The 19,734-nt window shown below is 44.2% G+C and overlaps 1 protein-coding gene across 2 annotated transcripts in view; it reads left to right on the forward strand.

Annotated features, from left to right (window-relative positions):
- Window positions 1-19,734, forward strand: part of LOC134969293 (serine/threonine-protein kinase D1-like) — a 302,224-nt gene that overhangs the window by 276,343 nt on the left and 6,147 nt on the right. For both annotated transcript variants that reach the window (XM_063945144.1, XM_063945145.1), the window contains exons 16-18: window positions 395-493; window positions 9,690-9,957; window positions 10,181-10,266. In XM_063945144.1, coding sequence (XP_063801214.1) covers window positions 395-493; window positions 9,690-9,957; window positions 10,181-10,266 — 453 coding nt within the window. The remainder of the gene's footprint in view (window positions 1-394; window positions 494-9,689; window positions 9,958-10,180; window positions 10,267-19,734) is intronic.

Here is a 19,734-nt window from a genome sequence, read left to right on the forward strand (position 1 = left end):
AGTGATTTGATCGCATGTAACTTTGCTTAGACTGCTCTGTCGAATACTTTGAAAAAATTTAATGTTCTCTTTATTTATAAATGTAATACTTTTTGTGCATCTGGAAACTTATTGCACACTCCTCGTACTTTAATATATCCAAGGCTTGATACATCTCCTCCATAATCACTGTAACAGTATATACTCAAGACACTTGTTACTTCAAATACTGTCACTTTTAAACTTTGTACCACTAAAAGCAAATCATGTGGATTTGAGATTTTATATAAACAGATTGTATAAACCAAATCTTAGTTTAATTGATCCATGAAATAGATTTTATATAAACAAACGCTTTAAAATACATTATTTTAATAATGCTTTCTAATTGTCTGATGGTGTTGTTTCTCTATAGATATTGATGGCCCTGCGGCACCTTCATTCTAAGAATATTGTACACTGTGACCTCAAACCAGAAAATGTCCTTTTGGCAACGGAAGATGCATTCCCACAAGTAAGGATCTGGCCAGACAATAAGATTACAGCTCATCCAGGTGGAGATGTATGAGAGCTTGGAGAGAGATAAAGTGGAGTGAGATCAAGTGTTGGTCAATCAGCTTCTGCCATTTTATAGGCTGTGCTTGAAAAATGTCAGGAGCTGATGTGTTGGTACTTTATCTCTCTCCACTTTATCTCTCCTAAGCGTTGATATATCCCCCCCCCCCCCCCCCGCTGTCCCCAAAATTGGGAGGCAGGCCTTCTTAATTTATATTTGTCAGCTGGCAAACAGTCATGTTATTGGTCTGCAGAGATGTTGTGATGTCAGCCACGTCTGTAGTAGCTTAATTACAATGAGAAAGTATGGCTGTATTTCACCCATTATGCAGATGTTCATTTTTATAAATTGATTATTTGTGAAGTACCATATTATGTCTATGAATCAGCTGATGGTTGAGAAATTAAAAAAATGTAAATCACTTATATGATGTCACTTGTATTGTGGACGAAATGTGGTAGAGATTTGGGCTGTAGTTTTCCCTTTTGTGGATACTGGGGGTGAACAATGCTTCCGACATGTTGGACTGTCTCCATCCTTTTCCCTACCCTTAAACCATATGCCATGTGGTAAATTTAGCACATCTACGATCAGTCACACAGACATGCGTGGGAACGCCTAGTCCGCCCCGAATGTCAGCCCACCTCCCCCCCCCGCAGAAATACAAAAGCGCTTTTGTACTTGATGAGTGGTTCCTACCTGCGCAGCTCCTGTGCGCTGGCCGGGAGCTGTTCATCGCAGTGAGGGTCGCAGCGGCTGTGTGTGACATCACGCAGTCACTGCGGCCCACCCCTCGCACAGTCTGAGCACGCCTGCATTGCCCGGACCGCGCCCCTAAAATGGCAGCCAAACGCCGCCGGCCCACCCCCTTCAGCCCAGCGACTGCCTCTGCCTGTCAATCAGGCAGAGGCGATTGCAGGGCTGAGACGGCCGTCGGCTGTCTGGCATGTGTCGGCGCATGCGCAGTTCAGACCTGATCGGCTGCTGTGTGAAAACGCACAGCATCGATCAGGTCTGAATTAGGCCCATCTATCGGTCGCCTTCCAAACTACTGCCATTGTCAGGACATATCAGGTCTATTGTCCAATTTGAGACAGTTGGAAACTATGCTTATGTTTATGGATGTAGGAAGAGCGGTATTCCATACTTCTAGGATGTGGTCAAAATTCAAATACTTCCAGGTGGAGCTCACCTTACACACCTAGATAATTTCTACCATGTGATAAAAACATTTAAATATGTAAAAATTATATAAATAGTCCTTATGCTTCCTCTTCTATGTGGGCATGGGCCTACAGTGCTACAGGATGTACTTTAAAGTGATGTTTTCATTATCATAAAAATGCATAGCGTTGGGGGGCGTGGCTAGTGTCCTGACTGGAAAGACGTGTCCCAGGGGAGCTCCTGCCAGATTAAACCCTTTTACCCCCTTTTGGCTGTCCTGCCCTTGTTTGTCCCCCTCCTGCAGCTTCCTATTGCAGCCCTTGCTGCTTTGTGTACATTGGGGGTGAGCTGCGGAGCCGGAGCACAGGCTTGTCCTGTGCTTGCAGGTTGCGGCCTTCCCCTCGTGCTGCAGCCGGGGCCTCGATTTGGTACCCTCCCCCCGCCCGAGATCGTACGAAAACCGGCCGCCACGAGCCGCTGCACGGCTTGCCCCACTGCACCTCTCCTACCTGGGGGTCCCTGCCGAGCAGTGGAAGCGGCGAGAAGAGCCCCTGGAGCTGCGGGTCCGGCGCTGAACCGAGTGTCGGAGGTCCGGTGGCGGCGGCCATCTTGGGTGAGGCAGTGAGTGCAGCGCGAGCGCTGCGCTTATACGAGCGGCCCGCCCGACGCACACACACACCAGGGGGGTCTTACTAAAGACAGTGGGGGTGACGGCTGGTCCCTACCCCTGCCAACGTTTATTATAAAGTAATCCACTGAAGGGACATACTAAATTTTACTGACGGCGGCCATCTTGGAGGAGGCAAAGCAGCTTCCCTATACTGTGCTGTCCCTTTTGTGCTTATAAAGGAAACAGCTCTCTATTTCAGCAGGGAATAATTCTAGCACATCTGCTCTGCGCAAATAACTACCTGCATTCACTCCTCTTTTTACTGTATATACAGTGCACCCTGCAGAACCTGTCTCTCAGAGCCCCCTGCTGGTATTCGTTATACTACATCTCACCTACTCCAGGACGCTCTCCTGTGGATCCCTGTCACTGTTTTAACAGTTTATTGGGGCCCTGACCCCTTGAATGATGTAAACACACAAGTGCCTGACTTCCCCCCCACCCAAATCATCTGATGAGCCCGCAACATTTTGGTGGATCTTTCTTGTAATCACTTCCTAAACGGGCACTTCTATCTCATCAGATACTATGAGCAGAGCGAACACCCGAGCAAAAAAAACGGGAACTTCACAAGATATTGCACAACACTTCTCACGCCGGGAAAAGCCAGCTGAAATTCCATCCCCGTCCTCTCGGCTGTCCACCCCTACCATGGATCCGACGGAGTCACCCTCAACCAAAGCGGATATTCAATCCCTCCAGAATATGATTTTGGACCTTAAGAGTTCTTTTACCTCCGCTCTCCAGTCAGCGATTGGTGAATTGAAATCCGACCTGGCGGCTCTGGATTCCCGCACCAGCTCACTGGAATCACAAATGGAAAAACAACAGGATTTCCGCAAACAAGTGGGTGAGGACATGAGCTACCTATCCGGCGAATTGGAATTCCTTAAGGATAAGGTTGAGGATAGCGAAAATCGCGAGAGGCGGAATAATTTACGCATTCGCAATATACCTGAATCTGTGTCGGCCTCCGAATTGGAACCTTACCTCAAACGTCTGTTTCTTTACTTGGTCCCGTCGCTCTCGGAATCTGCTATCTTGATAGAGAGAGCTCATCGTGCCCTGAGGCCTAAACCAAAGGACTCTGATCCTCCCCGCGATGTTATCCTCCGGTTTTTGTCTTTCAAGATTAAGAACAGTATTACAATGGCATGCAGAAATTCGACTTCCATTCTGTTCGAAGATTCCCGGATTCAGATCTACCAAGACTTGTCGCCAGTGACCATTGCTAAACGGCGTGACCTGCGCTCTGTTACCTCTACACTGCGCAATAATGGTTACAAATACCGCTGGGGTTTTCCTTTTCGCCTCATTGTGGAAATTAATGGCAAAGTTCATATCATTCGCTCTCCTGAGGACGGGGACAAGCTGCTTCGAAAACTTCACCTGTCCCCCGATGCTACATCTCAGATGTGAAGCTCCCCATGTTTAAAATGTAACTTTTACCAACGTTTAGTTTAAATAATTTTGTTCTCACTCTTGCTCAGATGTTCTGTTGACTTTATAATAGATACTGTTTCATATACGAAAGCCCATTCACCTTATCTTCGAACCGTTTTTTAATTTACTTTTATTTTAATTATTTTTTTTTCCTCAGATATATGTACTCTTTGTATCGTTATGTTTTTATCTCGCTGTTCTGGTCGGTGGCTCGGAGGCACTGCCCTATGGATGGGACATGGGAATAGATCCCTACTCCGAGACACCGTGGGGCCTGCCTCTGGCTATCGATCTGCTCTGCGACTTTGCCATTTGATTTATTAATGTTACTTTTTTGATACTGTTTGCTATCTGATCGAAGGTCCGCCCTCTTTATTACAGATTAGTTTTGGGTGGGGGGTGTCAGCGCCTTGGCTTGACACTTCCTCCCCCAGTATCTAGGGATTAGAGATATTACCAAAAATATTGGGTCCACACCCTCATCTGTTCCATTGTATTTGTGTCCCACCAGTGAGCTCTTCCCTTTTCTTTTTTTTAGAGCTCTATCTTAGCAGTCCGGTATCCTGCCTTTTGGATACTACGTCTGCTTTTCTCATTTTGTTTATTATCACTCTCCTCCCTTTCTAGATTCTTGCTACAGTTTGAGTGCAAGTTGACGCATCTGCATTCACAGTTTGATATATCCATTTATTTTATACAGTTGTTTGTGTGTTGAATTGTAAATTATTATTTTTTCTCTTCTCTCTCTCTCTCCCTCCCCTCACTCTCATTCACTTTAGCAGAGTCCGGGGCCCTATCGGTTTCCAGTAGCTTCTTCGTTCTTCAATTATGCCGCTAACGTGCCTGTCCATCAATGTTAAGGGGCTGAACACCCCCCAGAAACGCTCTCATCTCCACAGGTCTCTTAAAACTTTAAAAGGCGACGTGATTTTTTTACAGGAGACACACTTAAAATCGGCCTCCCATCCCTCCCTGACATCTAAACAATTTCCAATGGCATGGTACTCCAATAATGCTGCAAAAAGAAATGGGGTAGCGATCTTAGTTAGAGGATCCGTTCCTTTCCAGTTCCTAGACTGTAAATGCGACACTGAAGGTCGTTATGTAATGGTGAGAGGAAAAATTGGACACGAGGAGGTTACTTTGGCTAATCTGTACTCTCCAAACACGGCCCAATCTAAATTCTTCCGCAAGTTTTTCCACGACCTTTATTCATATAGACGAGGTAAGACACTTGTCGGTGGAGACTTCAATATGGCTCTCACGTACATGGATAGATCCGGTCCCTTACGTAGTGGCCGAACCCCAAACTCTTCAGTACTACACAGGGGTATGGCCGAGGCTGGTTTGTTTGATGTATGGCGTTTTCTTAATCCGACCACCAGGGACTACACTTTTTATTCCAATCCGCATGATGTGTACTCCCGCATTGATATGTTCTTGAGCTGTGCACCTCTCTCCCGGACGGCACGCGCTTCCTCGATAGTCCCACTTACTTGGACTGACCACGCGGCTTTAGCTGCGACATTTGACATATTTGATAACCCTGACGGTAGACCGACATGGAGACTTAACGAAACCCTATTGAAGATCCCTAAGTTTCAGGACTTAATTAAAACTAAGCTTCAGGAATATTTTGACATTAATGTAGAAGATGACTGCAGTATAGCTACGATATGGGAAGCCCATAAGGCGGTGGTTCGAGGATCCATTATTCAATTTGCGTCCCGCCGTAAGAGAAGCCAGGAAACTCAAATTGCTCTGTTAACAGACACCATTGCAACGCTAGATCGGGAACACAAACGCACACACTCTAAGAAAACACTAGCCGAACTTTCTAAGGCTCGTGATGATCTACAATCTCTTTTGGCGGAAAATATTGAGCGCTCACTTCGATGGGCTAATCAATCGTTTTACGACAAAAGCAACAAGGCTCATACTTTGTTGGCTAATCGCTTACGTGCCAAGAAGGCTAACCAATGCATCCATATTATTAAAGAACCCTCAGGCAACGTTACCTATGACCCCAAGAAAATTAATGGTATCTTTTCTGATTATTATAGAGCACTCTATAACCTTGACCCCCCGTCCGACCCCTTGACACATGCCGACCAGGCTCAACATTATCTAGATTCGTGCGCTCTTCCTCGTTTAGACGAGGCAACTAACTCTGCTCTCAATGCTAATATTTCTGCTGAAGAAATTGAAGCTGCACTAAAAACCCAGAAACCTTCTAAGGCCCCAGGCCCGGATGGCTACCCGATGATATACTACAAAACTTTCGCCCCTCAGCTCATTCCTCATATGGTCATCTTGTTTAACAAAATAATGCAAGGCACTCCTTTTCACACTGACTCCACGAACTCCCGTATTATAGTAATCCCGAAACCCGGAAAGGATCCCTCGTATTGCTCAAATTATAGACCCATCTCTTTGATAAATACTGATCTCAAGCTTTTTGCCAAAGTACTGGCGACTCGCCTAAATGCTGTGTTGCCGTCATTAATTGACCCTGATCAAGTGGGATTTATTCCCGGCCGCCAGGCCTCGGACAACACCAGACGTATTGTTAACTTAATTCATCATATAAACTCGACGAAAACATCAGCGATTGCCTTGGCGCTTGATGCCGAAAAGGCGTTTGATCGCATCTCTTGGCCTTTTATGTTTTCTACATTATCTACGTTTGGCCTCCATGGTCATTTCATCACTGCAATAGCGGCCCTCTATTCTAACCCCTCATCTACGGTCCTGACTAATGGATTAAGCTCACCTCGGTTTAGTTTAAAGAATGGCACTCGACAGGGCTGCCCTCTCTCACCCCTACTTTTTGCTTTATGTATTGAACCTCTCGCAGCCCGTATTAGGCTCAACGCTGATATTAGGGGTGTTACTGTGGGACAGAGCTCGTATAAAATATCTCTGTTTGCGGATGACGTCCTCTTGACTCTTTCTAACCCTCTGATCTCTCTTCCTAATTTACAGAAAGAACTACTTTTGTATGGTTCCCTTTCTGGTTATAAAATAAATCATACCAAATCTGAGGCCCTCGCGTTTAATGTTTCATCCCATACTAATTTGATTTTAACCTCCTCTTTCCCCTTTCTCTGGAGACCCTCTGCTATCAAATACCTTGGCATATTTATCACTAAATCCTACTCTAGCCTCTATCAGGCTAATTATGTTCCTATAATTAAAACTCTCACTCAAGACCTAGATAAATGGGATCGGTTATACATTTCATGGATTGGGCGGATTAACGCCCTAAAAATGAATTTCCTTCCCCGTATTCTTTATCTGTTCCAGACCATTCCGATAATGGTGCCCCGAAAGACTTTGGCTTCCCTGCAGACCCTGTGCAACAAATTTATTTGGGCTCATCGTAAATCTCGATTAAGACGAACCTTGTTGACCAAGAGTACAACTTCTGGCGGCTTGGGATATCCTAATCTTCAGGCTTATTTTAACGCCTGTCACCTTAACCACGTAGTGTCCTGGCATTCCCCCCGAGGGATTAGAAAATGGGTCGATATTGAGAACTCAATATATCAGGGTATTCCCCTCGACTCTCTTCTGTGGCTCCCCAGGTCCTGCAGACCAGCCTCGGCCTATTCAGTCCCCACAATTAAATTCACCCTTGGATTGTGGGACAAACTCCGCACCACTTATAATCTTTCTTCATACCCCTCACCTCTGTCACCTATCTGGGGTCACCCTGCCTTCCCCCCAGGCAGCGAACGAAATATAGCAGCCCCATGGCAATCTCAGGGTGTCACGAGATTTATCCATGTTAAAGGCCACGCAGCACCGACCTCTTTTGGAGATTTTCAAGAGCGCCTCGGTATTCCATCCTCGTGTCATTACCATTACATTCAAATTATTAGCTTTCTTAAATCTCAGCTTAAAACTGCCCCTTTGAGATCACCCACCTCCTTTGAACATATGTGTATACTTTCGATTGGCAGAAAGGGGAATATCTCAACAATATACAACTCTATTTTGACTCCAGATCCTCCTGCCCGTGAACCCCATGAACTAGCCTGGGAATCAGATCTCTCCCATCCGTTGGAAGATGATCAATGGGAAGAAATTAGATTGCGCACTGCTAAAGCTTCTATTAGTGTGGCAATTAGGGAGACATGTTACAAAGTTTATACCAGATGGTATTTAGTCCCCTCCAGACTTCATTCCATTTTCCCCGCAACCTCGAATTTATGCTGGAGACTTTGTGGAGAAGAGGGCACCTTTTTCCATGTATGGTGGACCTGCCCCTCTATTCGCCCCCTCTGGCACACAGTTGGAGCGCTCATCGCCCAAACTTGCGGACATAACGTGGATCTCTCTCCTGAAATCGCTTTACTTCATGCCCCCATATCGTCACTACCCAAAATCCAAGATAAGCTTGCTATGCAAATCTGCATGGCGGCTAAATCTCTGATTGCTAAATGTTGGAAGGACCATAAACCGCCCTCCAAGGCATTACTGATGGCTAGGATTAATTATATAGCCAATATGGAATATATTACCAGTCTGAGGAATAACACAGTGGCCCAATTCCACAACATTTGGTCCCCATGGTTCCTCGCGCGTTCTTTATTAATACCCGGACTCTGCTAATACCTCTAACACCTCTGCTATTTCCTCTTCTATTATCTTTGCATTTACTCTTGTACTTTTTCTTACTCTTTCCTGTTTTTTATTTCTTCTTCTTTCTCTTTTTTGTTTTTTACTTTTAATAAGTTTTTTCTCTGTTTTGGTATAGGTCCTATACTATAAATGAAAAATAAAATGAGACTGATCATGTACATGCTTGAATTTACACAGGGTACATACTGCTATTACTTGATAGCCTGTATTGTCATGGAACTGTATATTCCACTCTAATGCAGCCTGTAAAATCTTTTATAAGCATGTTCAATATCTTGACCTGTACAACTTCGATATTGTTTTGGTTATTGATCAATCTCAATAAAAACCCTAACTTTAAAAAAAAAAAAAATGCATAGCGTTGTACAGAACATTTTGGGCGGGATGTAACGAAGGGGGTCATTCCGAGTTGTTCGCTCGTTGCTGATTTTCGCTATGCTGCGATTTGTTGCTAATTGCGCATGCGCAAGGCACGCAGGGCGCATGCGCTTAGTTATTTAACTAAAAAGTTAGCAGTTTTGCTGTGGATCCTGCGGCGCTTTTCAGTCGCTCTGCTGATCGGTGAATGATTGACAGGAAAGGGGAGTTTCTGGGTGGTAACTGAGCGTTTTCCGGGAGTGTGCTAAAAAACGCAGGCGTGTCAGGGAAAAACGCGGGAGTGTCTGGAGAAACGGGGGAGTGGCTGGCCGAACGCAGGGCGTGTTTGTGACGTCAAACCAGGAACTAAACGGACTGAGGTGATCGCAATCTGTGAGTAGGTCCGGAGCTACTCTGAAACTGCTAAGAATTATTTAGTAGCAGTTTTGCAAATTTTTCGTTCGCACTTCTGCTATGCTAAGATACACTCCCAGAGGGCGGCAGCCTAGCGTGTGCAATGCTGCTAAAAGCAGCTAGCGAGCGAACAACTCAGAATGACCCCCGAAGTCCGAGTTTGGCAGCCATGCGAGATGTAATCATGTACAACCATACCTTGTACATGATTGCCCCTATAGAAAACGTCCGAGTTCAGCCGGCATCTCACACGGCTGCCGAACTCGGACTTCATTACATCCCACCCATAGAGTGCAGAGTTTTGGCATGCTTTCACAAATAGAAATGTATCTCACAGACTTATATTTTATGGATTATGGTCTGTAAATTACTTTTATTTTATTATCCTAGTTTTAACTTTATGTAAGTGTTTGTCACTGATCACTTGTATTCTTCCCATTTTATTTTCTTTTAACTAAGATAAAACTTTGTGATTTCGGCTTTGCTCGCATTATCGGTGAAAAGTCTTTCCGGAGGTCAGTCGTTGGGACTCCTGCTTACTTGGCTCCTGAAGTTTTGAGGAACAGTGGCTACAATCGTTCCCTGGACATGTGGTCAGTTGGTGTGATCATCTATGTCAGCCTTAGTGGCACCTTTCCCTTTAACGAGGATGAAGATATAAATGATCAGATCCGGAATGCAGCTTTTATGTTTCCAAAGAACCCATGGAATGAGATTTCAAATGATGGTGAGAAAACCCATTGGTATCCTTGGAGATTCAGACATACAGATCCACACTACACATTCATTAGTCGAATGTGCACTGGCAAATAAGACCTTATTGGTTCGTGGATTATAATGCAACTCTGCTACCTAATGTTTCTTGCAAAATATATCTTTATCTCCTAATACAATGATATGGTATAAAAATTGCCCTTGTGCTAATGACTAATGATTTATTTCCTCTGTAGCAATTGCCCTTATTAGCAGTTTGTTACAAGTTCAAATCAGAAGAAGATTCAGCGTTGACAAGGCTTTGAGTCACCCATGGATGCAGGTATGTGCCATCCCTGCTAATATGTTACTCTTGTGAAGTAATGGGCCTGAAATTTGTGTGAGTGTGTACTGTATTGGGATGTCCTATAATGAGCCAATGCTTTGAAAGATTAAAATAAATGAAATTATGAATAACTAATATATGTATGTAAAGCCAGTGATTACTTTATGTAAGCACATGCATTTGCCATTAATTATCAATGCAGCCTGATAGAAACATGTCTAACTAACTTGAAACCTATGTCTAAATAGCTTGTCTGGCATAAGGGTTTATTGATTAAACGATATCTTTACACAAACAAATGATGGGACATTAACTAAAACTAATGCAGTGGAAAAAGTGGCTTCTGAAATGTATAACCCCAATTAACAGTGTAGTTTATATATAATATATATACACATTGATTATTGTGTTACTGTGGCACCTGTCAAGGGTGGGATATATATTAAGCAGCAAGTGAACACTCAGTTCTTGAAGTTGATGTGTTGGAATCAGAAAAAATAGACATGTGTAAGGATCTGAGCGAATTTGACACATGCCAAAAGGCCAAATTGTGATGGCAAGACAACAGGGTCAGAACATCTACAAAATGGCATGTCTTCTGGGGTGTTCCCCATATGTAGTGGTTCGTAATTACCAAGAGTGAAAAAGGTCATGGTGGTCCAAGGCTCATTGAAGGCTAACCCGTTTGGTCTGATCATACGGAAGAGCTACTGTAGCACAATTTGCTGAAAAAGTTATTGCTTGCTATAATAGGTGTCAGAACCCTTTAGTGCATCGCAGTTTGCTGCATATGGGACTGTGTAGCCACAGGCCAGTCAGAGGTCCAATGCTGACCCTTATCCACCTCCAAAAGCACCTACAATGTGCATGTGAGCATCAGTACTGGACCATGGAGCAATGGAAGAAGGTGGCCGGGGCTGATGAATGGTGGCCAGATGCATTTGCTTTGTTTACCTGGGGAAAAGATGACACCTAGATGCACTATAGGAAGAAGACAAGCCAGCAGAGGTAGTGTGATGCATTGGACATGTAAACGCTGGTTTACTTACAGGACTAAAAGCAACACTTTAAATAAACATTTAATACACTTTAAATGGAGCCGCTGCGGCCTCTATACTCAATCCTTAACCTACGTACTTATTACACCATTAGCGTACAGAGCCCCGTACCGTGTACATACTTTGCGTACAAACGCCGCGCTGGCTGTACAAAGTACACTCAGTGCGTACACACCCAAAGATACTCCGTGAGCCCTTAGCGGCTACACATGTGATTGTAATACACTTATAACCTTAGCAGGGAAAGGAAACACGACACCAGATTGTATTTAAAATGCCGGGTTCCGACACACCAACATATAATTACTGAAAGGGGGTTACAATAACAATACAATAGAATACAATAGAATAATGGCTACAGTCAATGGTACATATGTGTTTGATTTCGCCTGCGCTTCCCAGTCTGGTCCTCAGTCATCAGGGTAGATGACCTTCAGAGTCTGTGTTTGACCTGGCATGCAGCTGGCTCTTTTATACAATATTCCAAAACCTAACACAATGGATACTGTAATCTCTTTGTCCATTGGACACAGGGATGGTCATTTACAGTACAGGAGAGGTCATAGGTTGCTTTGAATAGGTGGGCGATGTCTGTTTCAGGTGCACTTGCAGGTGGTCTCCTCTGGGTTCCCGCCGCATAACAAATGTACAGTAAATACAGTTTATATTTATATTCTGCTCCTGCGCATAACTATTCGCAGGAGTGTGCGATCTTCTGCAAACCAACACCGGAATATTGCCCTTAAAATACCCTACAGCTGGATACCAAACACCACCTTATAACCTTGTTCTGTCCCCTCCTATCCTGTAAAGGTGAATCCCTTTGTTCTGATACCATTTAAACTGTTGTAACTTGCTGGTGTGATGCAGGGAGACTATGTGTACATTGTGCATTATTTGGATTTAATATGTAATGTGTTTTTATGGCTTTTCCATGCGACTACAAACACTACCGTAAATATTCATACCACGCTCTAATGCGCAGGACCGCGGGAGCGACCATACACAAATTGCGAATATGCGCATGCACGGCAGAACAAGTACACGCATGGAGGCCATCTGTGTGTAGTTTGTACGTGATGTGTGTATTGCAATATTTTTCGACTTTGACAGTCCACCCTTTGGCAGTCACCAATAACTGCCACTACCTAATCAATAAACAGAAAAATATCTATACAATATATACAGAGGCTTGGATGGTCGGGGGAGAGTTGTAGGTGGGAAATGTATGACCTAGTGGGATAGTAAAAAGCATGTCTGAGGGGCATGTATCATCGTGCCGTATATGTTGTAAATAAGCTTCGAGGTATTGCGAAGTATACATTGAATCCTTCTCATCCCGTATTAAGGGTCTGTAAATGGGCCAACAAACACTACCAAGCTCTTTTCGGCTTCTTGTTCCAACAAATGGGGTGCACATTTAGTTGATGAGGGTGTAGTACGGCTGACCGGCGGTCAGGAGACCGCCGGTCAGCTTACCGACGCCGCCGGTCAGCTTACCGACGCCACGGGTTCTATTCCCACTCTATGGGTGTCATGGACACCCACGAGTGGAAATAGTCCCTGTTGGTCAGCATGCCGACCATCGGATAGTGAGGGGTCAGGATGGTGGAGGAGGTCATGTGACTGTTGGTCTCCCGACCGCCGGTCACATGAATACCACACAGTTGATGATACATGGAGGGGGAATATATGTGAGTGCTAGTATATGTGGATATCACCTGTCGACTATGTGTGCCATTAACTGGAGGTTGAAGAGATGAAGATAAGACACATATAAAAATACAATCACATAAACATTTTGGGAAGGGCTGGCGTCTTTTCCGGTTGGATGTATCTGGGCAGAGTGGGAGACAAAGAAAAACGGGTGAAAGAAACAGGCCATGAAATTCATTTGCAATCCTTATCATAACGCTGTCTCTATCGATGGATCATAAATTAAATCTGCTGCTGTAACAGCGCCCTCGCTCCTTAGACTCATCAAATTTGTGCCGTGCTTGCGCCGCGTTAGAATTTGAACACACCTAAATATCAAACCAATAATTATGATGACTCCCAGGATACAAAGGAGAAACTTCCCCACACTCATAATGAAATTTTGAGCCCACTCTCCTAAACCTGAGAACCATTTGCGTGGGTTCAACCATGAGACCCAGCCGGGCAGTTCATTACTCACAGTCACTAAGGTAAGGTTGTGCTTCCTCCTGAACTCCCACTTCAACTGCAAGATCTCGTCCATCTTCTGATCGATGATCTCCGTTGGGTCGTCAGTGCTGTTCACTCTCTCTACCTTTGCACTCGCCTTTGGCCGGTACGGAGTATGCAGCTTGCTAATAATTCCCATCAGTTTGCACATGACCTGAAAGACTTCACCTGTAAAATGGGTACCCCTATCACTTTCAATTACTCTAGGGATACCATATCTACACACAAGTTCCTGCACAATTTTCTTTGCAGTGAACGTAGCAGTATTTGTGGCAGCAGGGAACGCTTCTACCCAATTGGAAAATACATCAATACAAACTAACACATATTTCAAATTCCTACAGGGTGGTAACTGTATGAAGTCGATTTGTGGTACCTGAAAAGGTCCGTCTGTCGGAGGGATATGGGATGGCTCTGTTGGTATTGTCTTACTAATATTCTTCCTCAAGCAAGTAAAACATGTCTCTCTTACCTGCATGAGAAGAGAATCCTGGTGCACACCAGTAGGCTCTTTCCAGCTTGCACATACCCTCTTTGCCTAGATGAATCAGACCGTGTGCCACCTCAGCTAGACTTGGAAGATATGCTCTGGGGGCTACTGGCTTACCGTGTCCACCTGTCCAAAGTCCTGAGGACTCCTGGCCATACCCCTTTGCCCTGCAGACTGCCTTTTCTGTAGGGAACACAAATTTTGAATGTGTTTAACTGTTGTGTGTTATCAGTTGTGTGAAGTAAACCGTCTCTGGATGAGAGGAGAGAGGGGAAAAATAGTAAATACAAAAAGAAAATGTCAAGTTTGGCATTCACCAACAGGCTGTCACACCATCATGCATATCGGTGTCTGTACACAGTCTCCCTTCACCAGTATTCTCATTCTCCACCCTTTGTGCATGACCAGGCACGCTGCATAAATACTGGTGTCCTTGTGCTGGTGAGATATACTGGATTTGGGCTGAACTCTGAAGGACCGAGTAGGCATGTGATGTTTGAACTGTAATCGGGTCCATGTATTGTACCCTCCTGTCGGTGAACGTAAGAGATGAGGAGGAAACTTTGAAGAAAAATCACATAGAGGTTAGTAACAGATAAGTTTGTAGAGGCAAAGAGGATTTTTTAAAATTTGACAACTGGATTGGGCACTATGGGGAAGTGATTCTCTACTGTCTATACCCCCCCCCCCCCAAAAAAAAAAATGATATGTGTCATATCTCTACTGGGACTATCCCAGCCATCAATCCAGTGTCCTGTCCATCCTAAGTTCGTAGGGAACCCGGTATCTGTGAGATAATTTCCTCTACCTGTGATGGACATGAATCTAGAACAGTGAAATGCAACATTAGTCTTTGTGGGTATCCAACATACTTTGTACTTCCTGGGCGGGAGCACGCTATATGTATACCATCTCGAACAAAACTCCTGTTAAGTTAATCAGGAGCCATTTCTGCTAGAGAAAGAAGCAAAAGTTTAGAGTCCTCATCTTAACCCCAGCAAGTTTTGTCAAAAGGGTAAAGTTGCATTTATTCCGTTCTTCCCATTAACCGAATCTGTGTTTTCTATATGGCTCGGGATTCCTTACTATATGTCCCTTGATCCCGTCTATGGAGGTCATTCCGAGTTGTTCGCTCGCAAGGCGATTTTAGCAGAGTTGCTCACGCTAAGCCGCCGCCTACTGGGAGTGAATCTTAGCATCTTAAAATTGCGAACGAAGTATTCGCAATATTGCGATTACACACCTCGTAGCAGTTTCTGAGTAGCTTCAGACTTACTCGGCATCTGCGATCAGTTCAGTGCTTGTCGTTCCTGGTTTGACGTCACAAACACACCCAGCGTTCGCCCAGACACTCCTCCGTTTCTCCGGCCACTCCTGCGTTTTTTCCGGAAACGGTAGCGTTTTTTCCCACACGCCCATAAAACGGCCTATTTCCGCCCAGTAACACCCATTTCCTGTCAATCACATTACGATCGCCAGACCGATGAAAAAGCCGTGAGTAAAATTACTAAGTGCATAGCAAATTTACTTGGCGCAGTCGCAGTGCGGACATTGCGCATGCGCATTAAGCGGAAAATCGCTGCGATGCGAAGATTTTTACCGAGCGAACAACTCGGAATGAGGGCCTATGTGTTTAATAATGTGGCTTGTTTTCTCTGTCTAGGGGTCTATATTGACTATGTGTTCTACTATACCTACAATCTCTGGCAAAATGCCCTTTCTTTTTACAAATGTAACATATTCTCTGTCTTTTCCAACTACCAGGGTTTTGGAATTTAGGCTGATGAGGCTTTGCTGCAAGAGCCTGTAGACTTATTGTCATCAGCTTCTCCTCCTGTTGTTTTCTGCGCCTAGCAATATTCTTGTGGTGTTCAATTGCGCACTCTCTAAGACAAGCTACTGTGGCCCCTCTCCAATTAGGCAAAGATGTTTGTACCCTGTCCCTTACTGTCTTATTGAGTCCGCCCATTAGCACAGAGACAGCCACCTCCCTGTAATTCGCATCGTTCCCTGTATCTGATATCCCAATGTATCTATCCATTATTTGCAGGGCCCGATGGAAATATTCAGATGCCATTTTATTTTCCCTCTGTTTTATGGAGAAAATTCTTCTCCACTTAACAGTAGTGGGGAAATACAACTCTAGTTGCCTGTTAATTCTTTCCACATTCTCCTGATTGTATTCATCAGTCATAGGACTATCCGACTCTAATCTACAATCAGTGATACATTTTTGGGTGTCAATATTAGGGGGTAGGCATGCTTTCAAAAATATCCGCCAATCTTTGCTAGCTGGTTCATGAGCATTACCCAGATCTCTGATAAACTTCTGACATCTGGCTAATTGCTTCCGGGGATAGGGGAATTCTGAAATGATTGACCGCAGCTCAGCTCTAGACCACGGGCAATACATTGCATTATTCCTGGTGAGGTTACTCCCTGACTATCGGTTCCCCCATTGGGAGTTACTATTTCCAAGACAGGATGTAATCCTACCATTCCGTTCCTAACACTTACCGGTAGCTGTGACCTCACCAGTTCTTTCAGTGGGGAATACTGTTACTGCTCTAACTGGGTGGACAGGCCCCACCGGAGTTACCTGCAAGGTGACTGCCTGAATGAGAGCTGCGATTTGGCTGGGTCCTTCATCTTCCTGTGACCTATAACCTTGAAAATACTTCAAAACAGGATACATCTTGCAAAAATTAGGGTTAATACATTTCTCTTGCATTCTACTATCATTCATAGATATACCATTGACTGTAGCCATCTCTTCCCTCTCGACCTGCGTCGATAATGGTGTGTTTGTGTCCTCATTCCTGCTAGGTTTGGAACCTGCTTTGCGAGTTTGTTCCCTTTACATCTCCCCCTCTTGTTGCCACAGTTTTAAACAATCGTTATGTCTAATCCTTTGTTTTCTGGATTTAAGCAGACATATTTTACTGCCTACATTCTGCAGTACCTCTGGTTCAAAGATTCCCACCCTAGGGAATGATACCCTATCGTTGTCAGTCATACGTACCAATTCGTCACAATAAACTTCAGCGTGTGGACCATATTTTCCACACATAATAAACCTTTCAGACCCCTTGGGCCGCGGCTCTTCAACCTGAATCCTGGCTACCAAACGTCCCTTAGTTGAGCAACTGGCTCCCATAATTGTGGGCCTTTTCCCACAAACACCAAAATACTCAATATAAGGCGACGGTGAAAGTTCTTAGAGCGCTTTCACCCACTCCCGCCCACGTTGGCCGGTACTACCATACACTGTCGATAGCGAAGGCGATGTACCCAACTTAGGGCCCCTAATTGACCTATATTTACTGGAAGTTTTTAGGAGTAACTTACCCTTTCCAGTAAAATATCTGTCGTTGGAGATTTTCCTGAGAGAGACCAGCAAAAACTCCCTATGCACTTTATACACAAATCACGCTTGCGTATGCTCTACATGGTGCTAATGATACCGCAATTTTACGCAAAAAGTCTTAAAAAGGGTATCAAGTTGCGCTATATATCGCACCCACAAACGCGCGGTCCAATCGCACAGCGTATAGGTACTTGTTACCTATCCGCCCCACGACCACTGGAATCGAATCACAAGCTGCGAAACCTCAGCCGGAGCGTATCAAAAAAACTATATGGGTCACAATCACAATTCCCTACAAAGCTTCTGTGTAAGTCTCCTCACGACTTACGTATTCCAAATCCTATACTACCATGAGTCAGCCACCTCACGCCGCCAAGCTTCCACTCACTTGGTGTACCGAACAATGGGATCCCGAATTCTGGAGTTAAACCCACTCACTCCCGCTTTCACTCACTCAAATATGCTTTGTTTTTCTGTACAGAAAATTTTCATTCGTTCTGATTGCCAGCTTTACCCCCAGATACAATACAGTTTAAACAAAAGTTTTATACTAATCTGCTTTTGAAACCGGATAGTTATGTGCTATTGTAGCATGGCTACTGTCCCACCTTTTAACTGAACTAAACTTTTGTGTAATTTGTACTTATCGTCCGATCTCTTACGCATTTTGGGTAAACATGTGACCGTGCATGTCTTTTACGCTGCGTGCGCAGTCCTGTACTTTGTCCGAGACACGTGTACAAAACCGTGCGTCCGCAATAAAACAAATCACACAACTCTATAAATGTGAACAATACTAACTACTATTGCCCACTAGACACAACTTGTCCTGTATAACCTTTTATGCAGACTTGCGTTTGTGTCTTTACACTTACTTCCTTAAATACTGTTATTTCAATTTTAACTAAATAGCAACAAATGTATCAGAATTTCACACAGATCTAAATGAATCTAGCAATCTGAATCTTGCTGCAACAATGTGAGAGGGTATGCAAAGTATCGGTGCCCTTTGTGTACGCTTTTGGCGCCAAAAAAAATTCACAGATTTTTAAATAGCTTTTTTCCTGTTTTACGGGTTCTATCAGCACCTCTGCAGATCAGACAGAGCAGACGCAATCTACCAGCACACAAATAGGGTTTTCAGCACATCCATCGACCAGGAAAAGGTTATGTAGGATAACTTTCCGCCCTTTGCTGATAGATTAAGTCTGCTATGACCAGTTAGGCTGTGAGCATGTGAAAACCGGATCGAGCCCCCAATTGTAAATGCTGGTTTACTTACAGGACTAAAAGCAACACTTTAAAAAGACATTTAATACACTTTAAATGGAGCCGCTGCGGCTGCTATACTCAATCCTTAACCTACGTACTTATTACACCATTAGCGTACAGAGCCCCGTACCGTGTATGTACTTTGCGTACAAACGCCGCGCTGGCTGTACAAAGTACACTCAGTGCGTACACACCCAAAGATACTCCGTGAGCCCTTAGCTGCTACACATGTGATTGTAATACACTTATAACCTTAGCAGGGAAAGGAAACACGACACCAGATTGTATTTAAAATGCCAGGTTCCGCCACACCAACATATAATTACTGAAAGGGGGTTACAATAACAATAACAATAAAATAGAATACAATAGAATAATGGCTACAGTCAATGGTACATACGTGTTTGATTTCGCCTGCGCTTCCCAGTCTGGTCCTCAGTCATCAGGGTAGATGACCTTCAGAGTCTGTGTTTGACCTGGCATGCAGCTGGCTCTTTTATACAATATTCCAAAACCTAACACAATGGATACTGTAATCTCTGTGTCCATTGGACACAGGGATGGTCATTTACAGTACAGGAGAGGTCATAGGTTGGTTTGAATAGGTGGGCGATGTCTGTTCCAGGTGCACTTGCAGGTGGTCTCCTCTGGGTTCCCGCTGCATAACAAATGTACAGTAAACACAGTTAATATCTATATTCTGCTCCTGCGCATAACTATTCGCAGGAGCGTGCGATCTTCTGCAAACCAACACCGGAATATTGCCCTTAAAATACCCTATAGCTGGATACCAAACACCACCTTATAACCTTGTTCTGTCCCCTCCTATCCTGTAAAGGTGAATCCCTTTGTTCTGATACCATTTAAACTGTTGTAACTTGCTGGTGTGATGCAGGGAGACTATGTGTACATTCTGCACTATTTGGATTTAATATGTAATGTGTTTTTATGGCTTTTCCATGCGACTACAAACACTACCATAAATACTCATACCACGCGCTAATGCGCAGGACCGCGGGAGCGTCCATACGCAAATTGCGAATATGCGCACGCACGGCAGAACAAGTACACGC

The sequence above is a fragment of the Pseudophryne corroboree genome, chromosome 11 (genome assembly GCF_028390025.1).
Source record: "Pseudophryne corroboree isolate aPseCor3 chromosome 11, aPseCor3.hap2, whole genome shotgun sequence".
NCBI classification, from domain to species: domain Eukaryota; kingdom Metazoa; phylum Chordata; class Amphibia; order Anura; family Myobatrachidae; genus Pseudophryne; species Pseudophryne corroboree.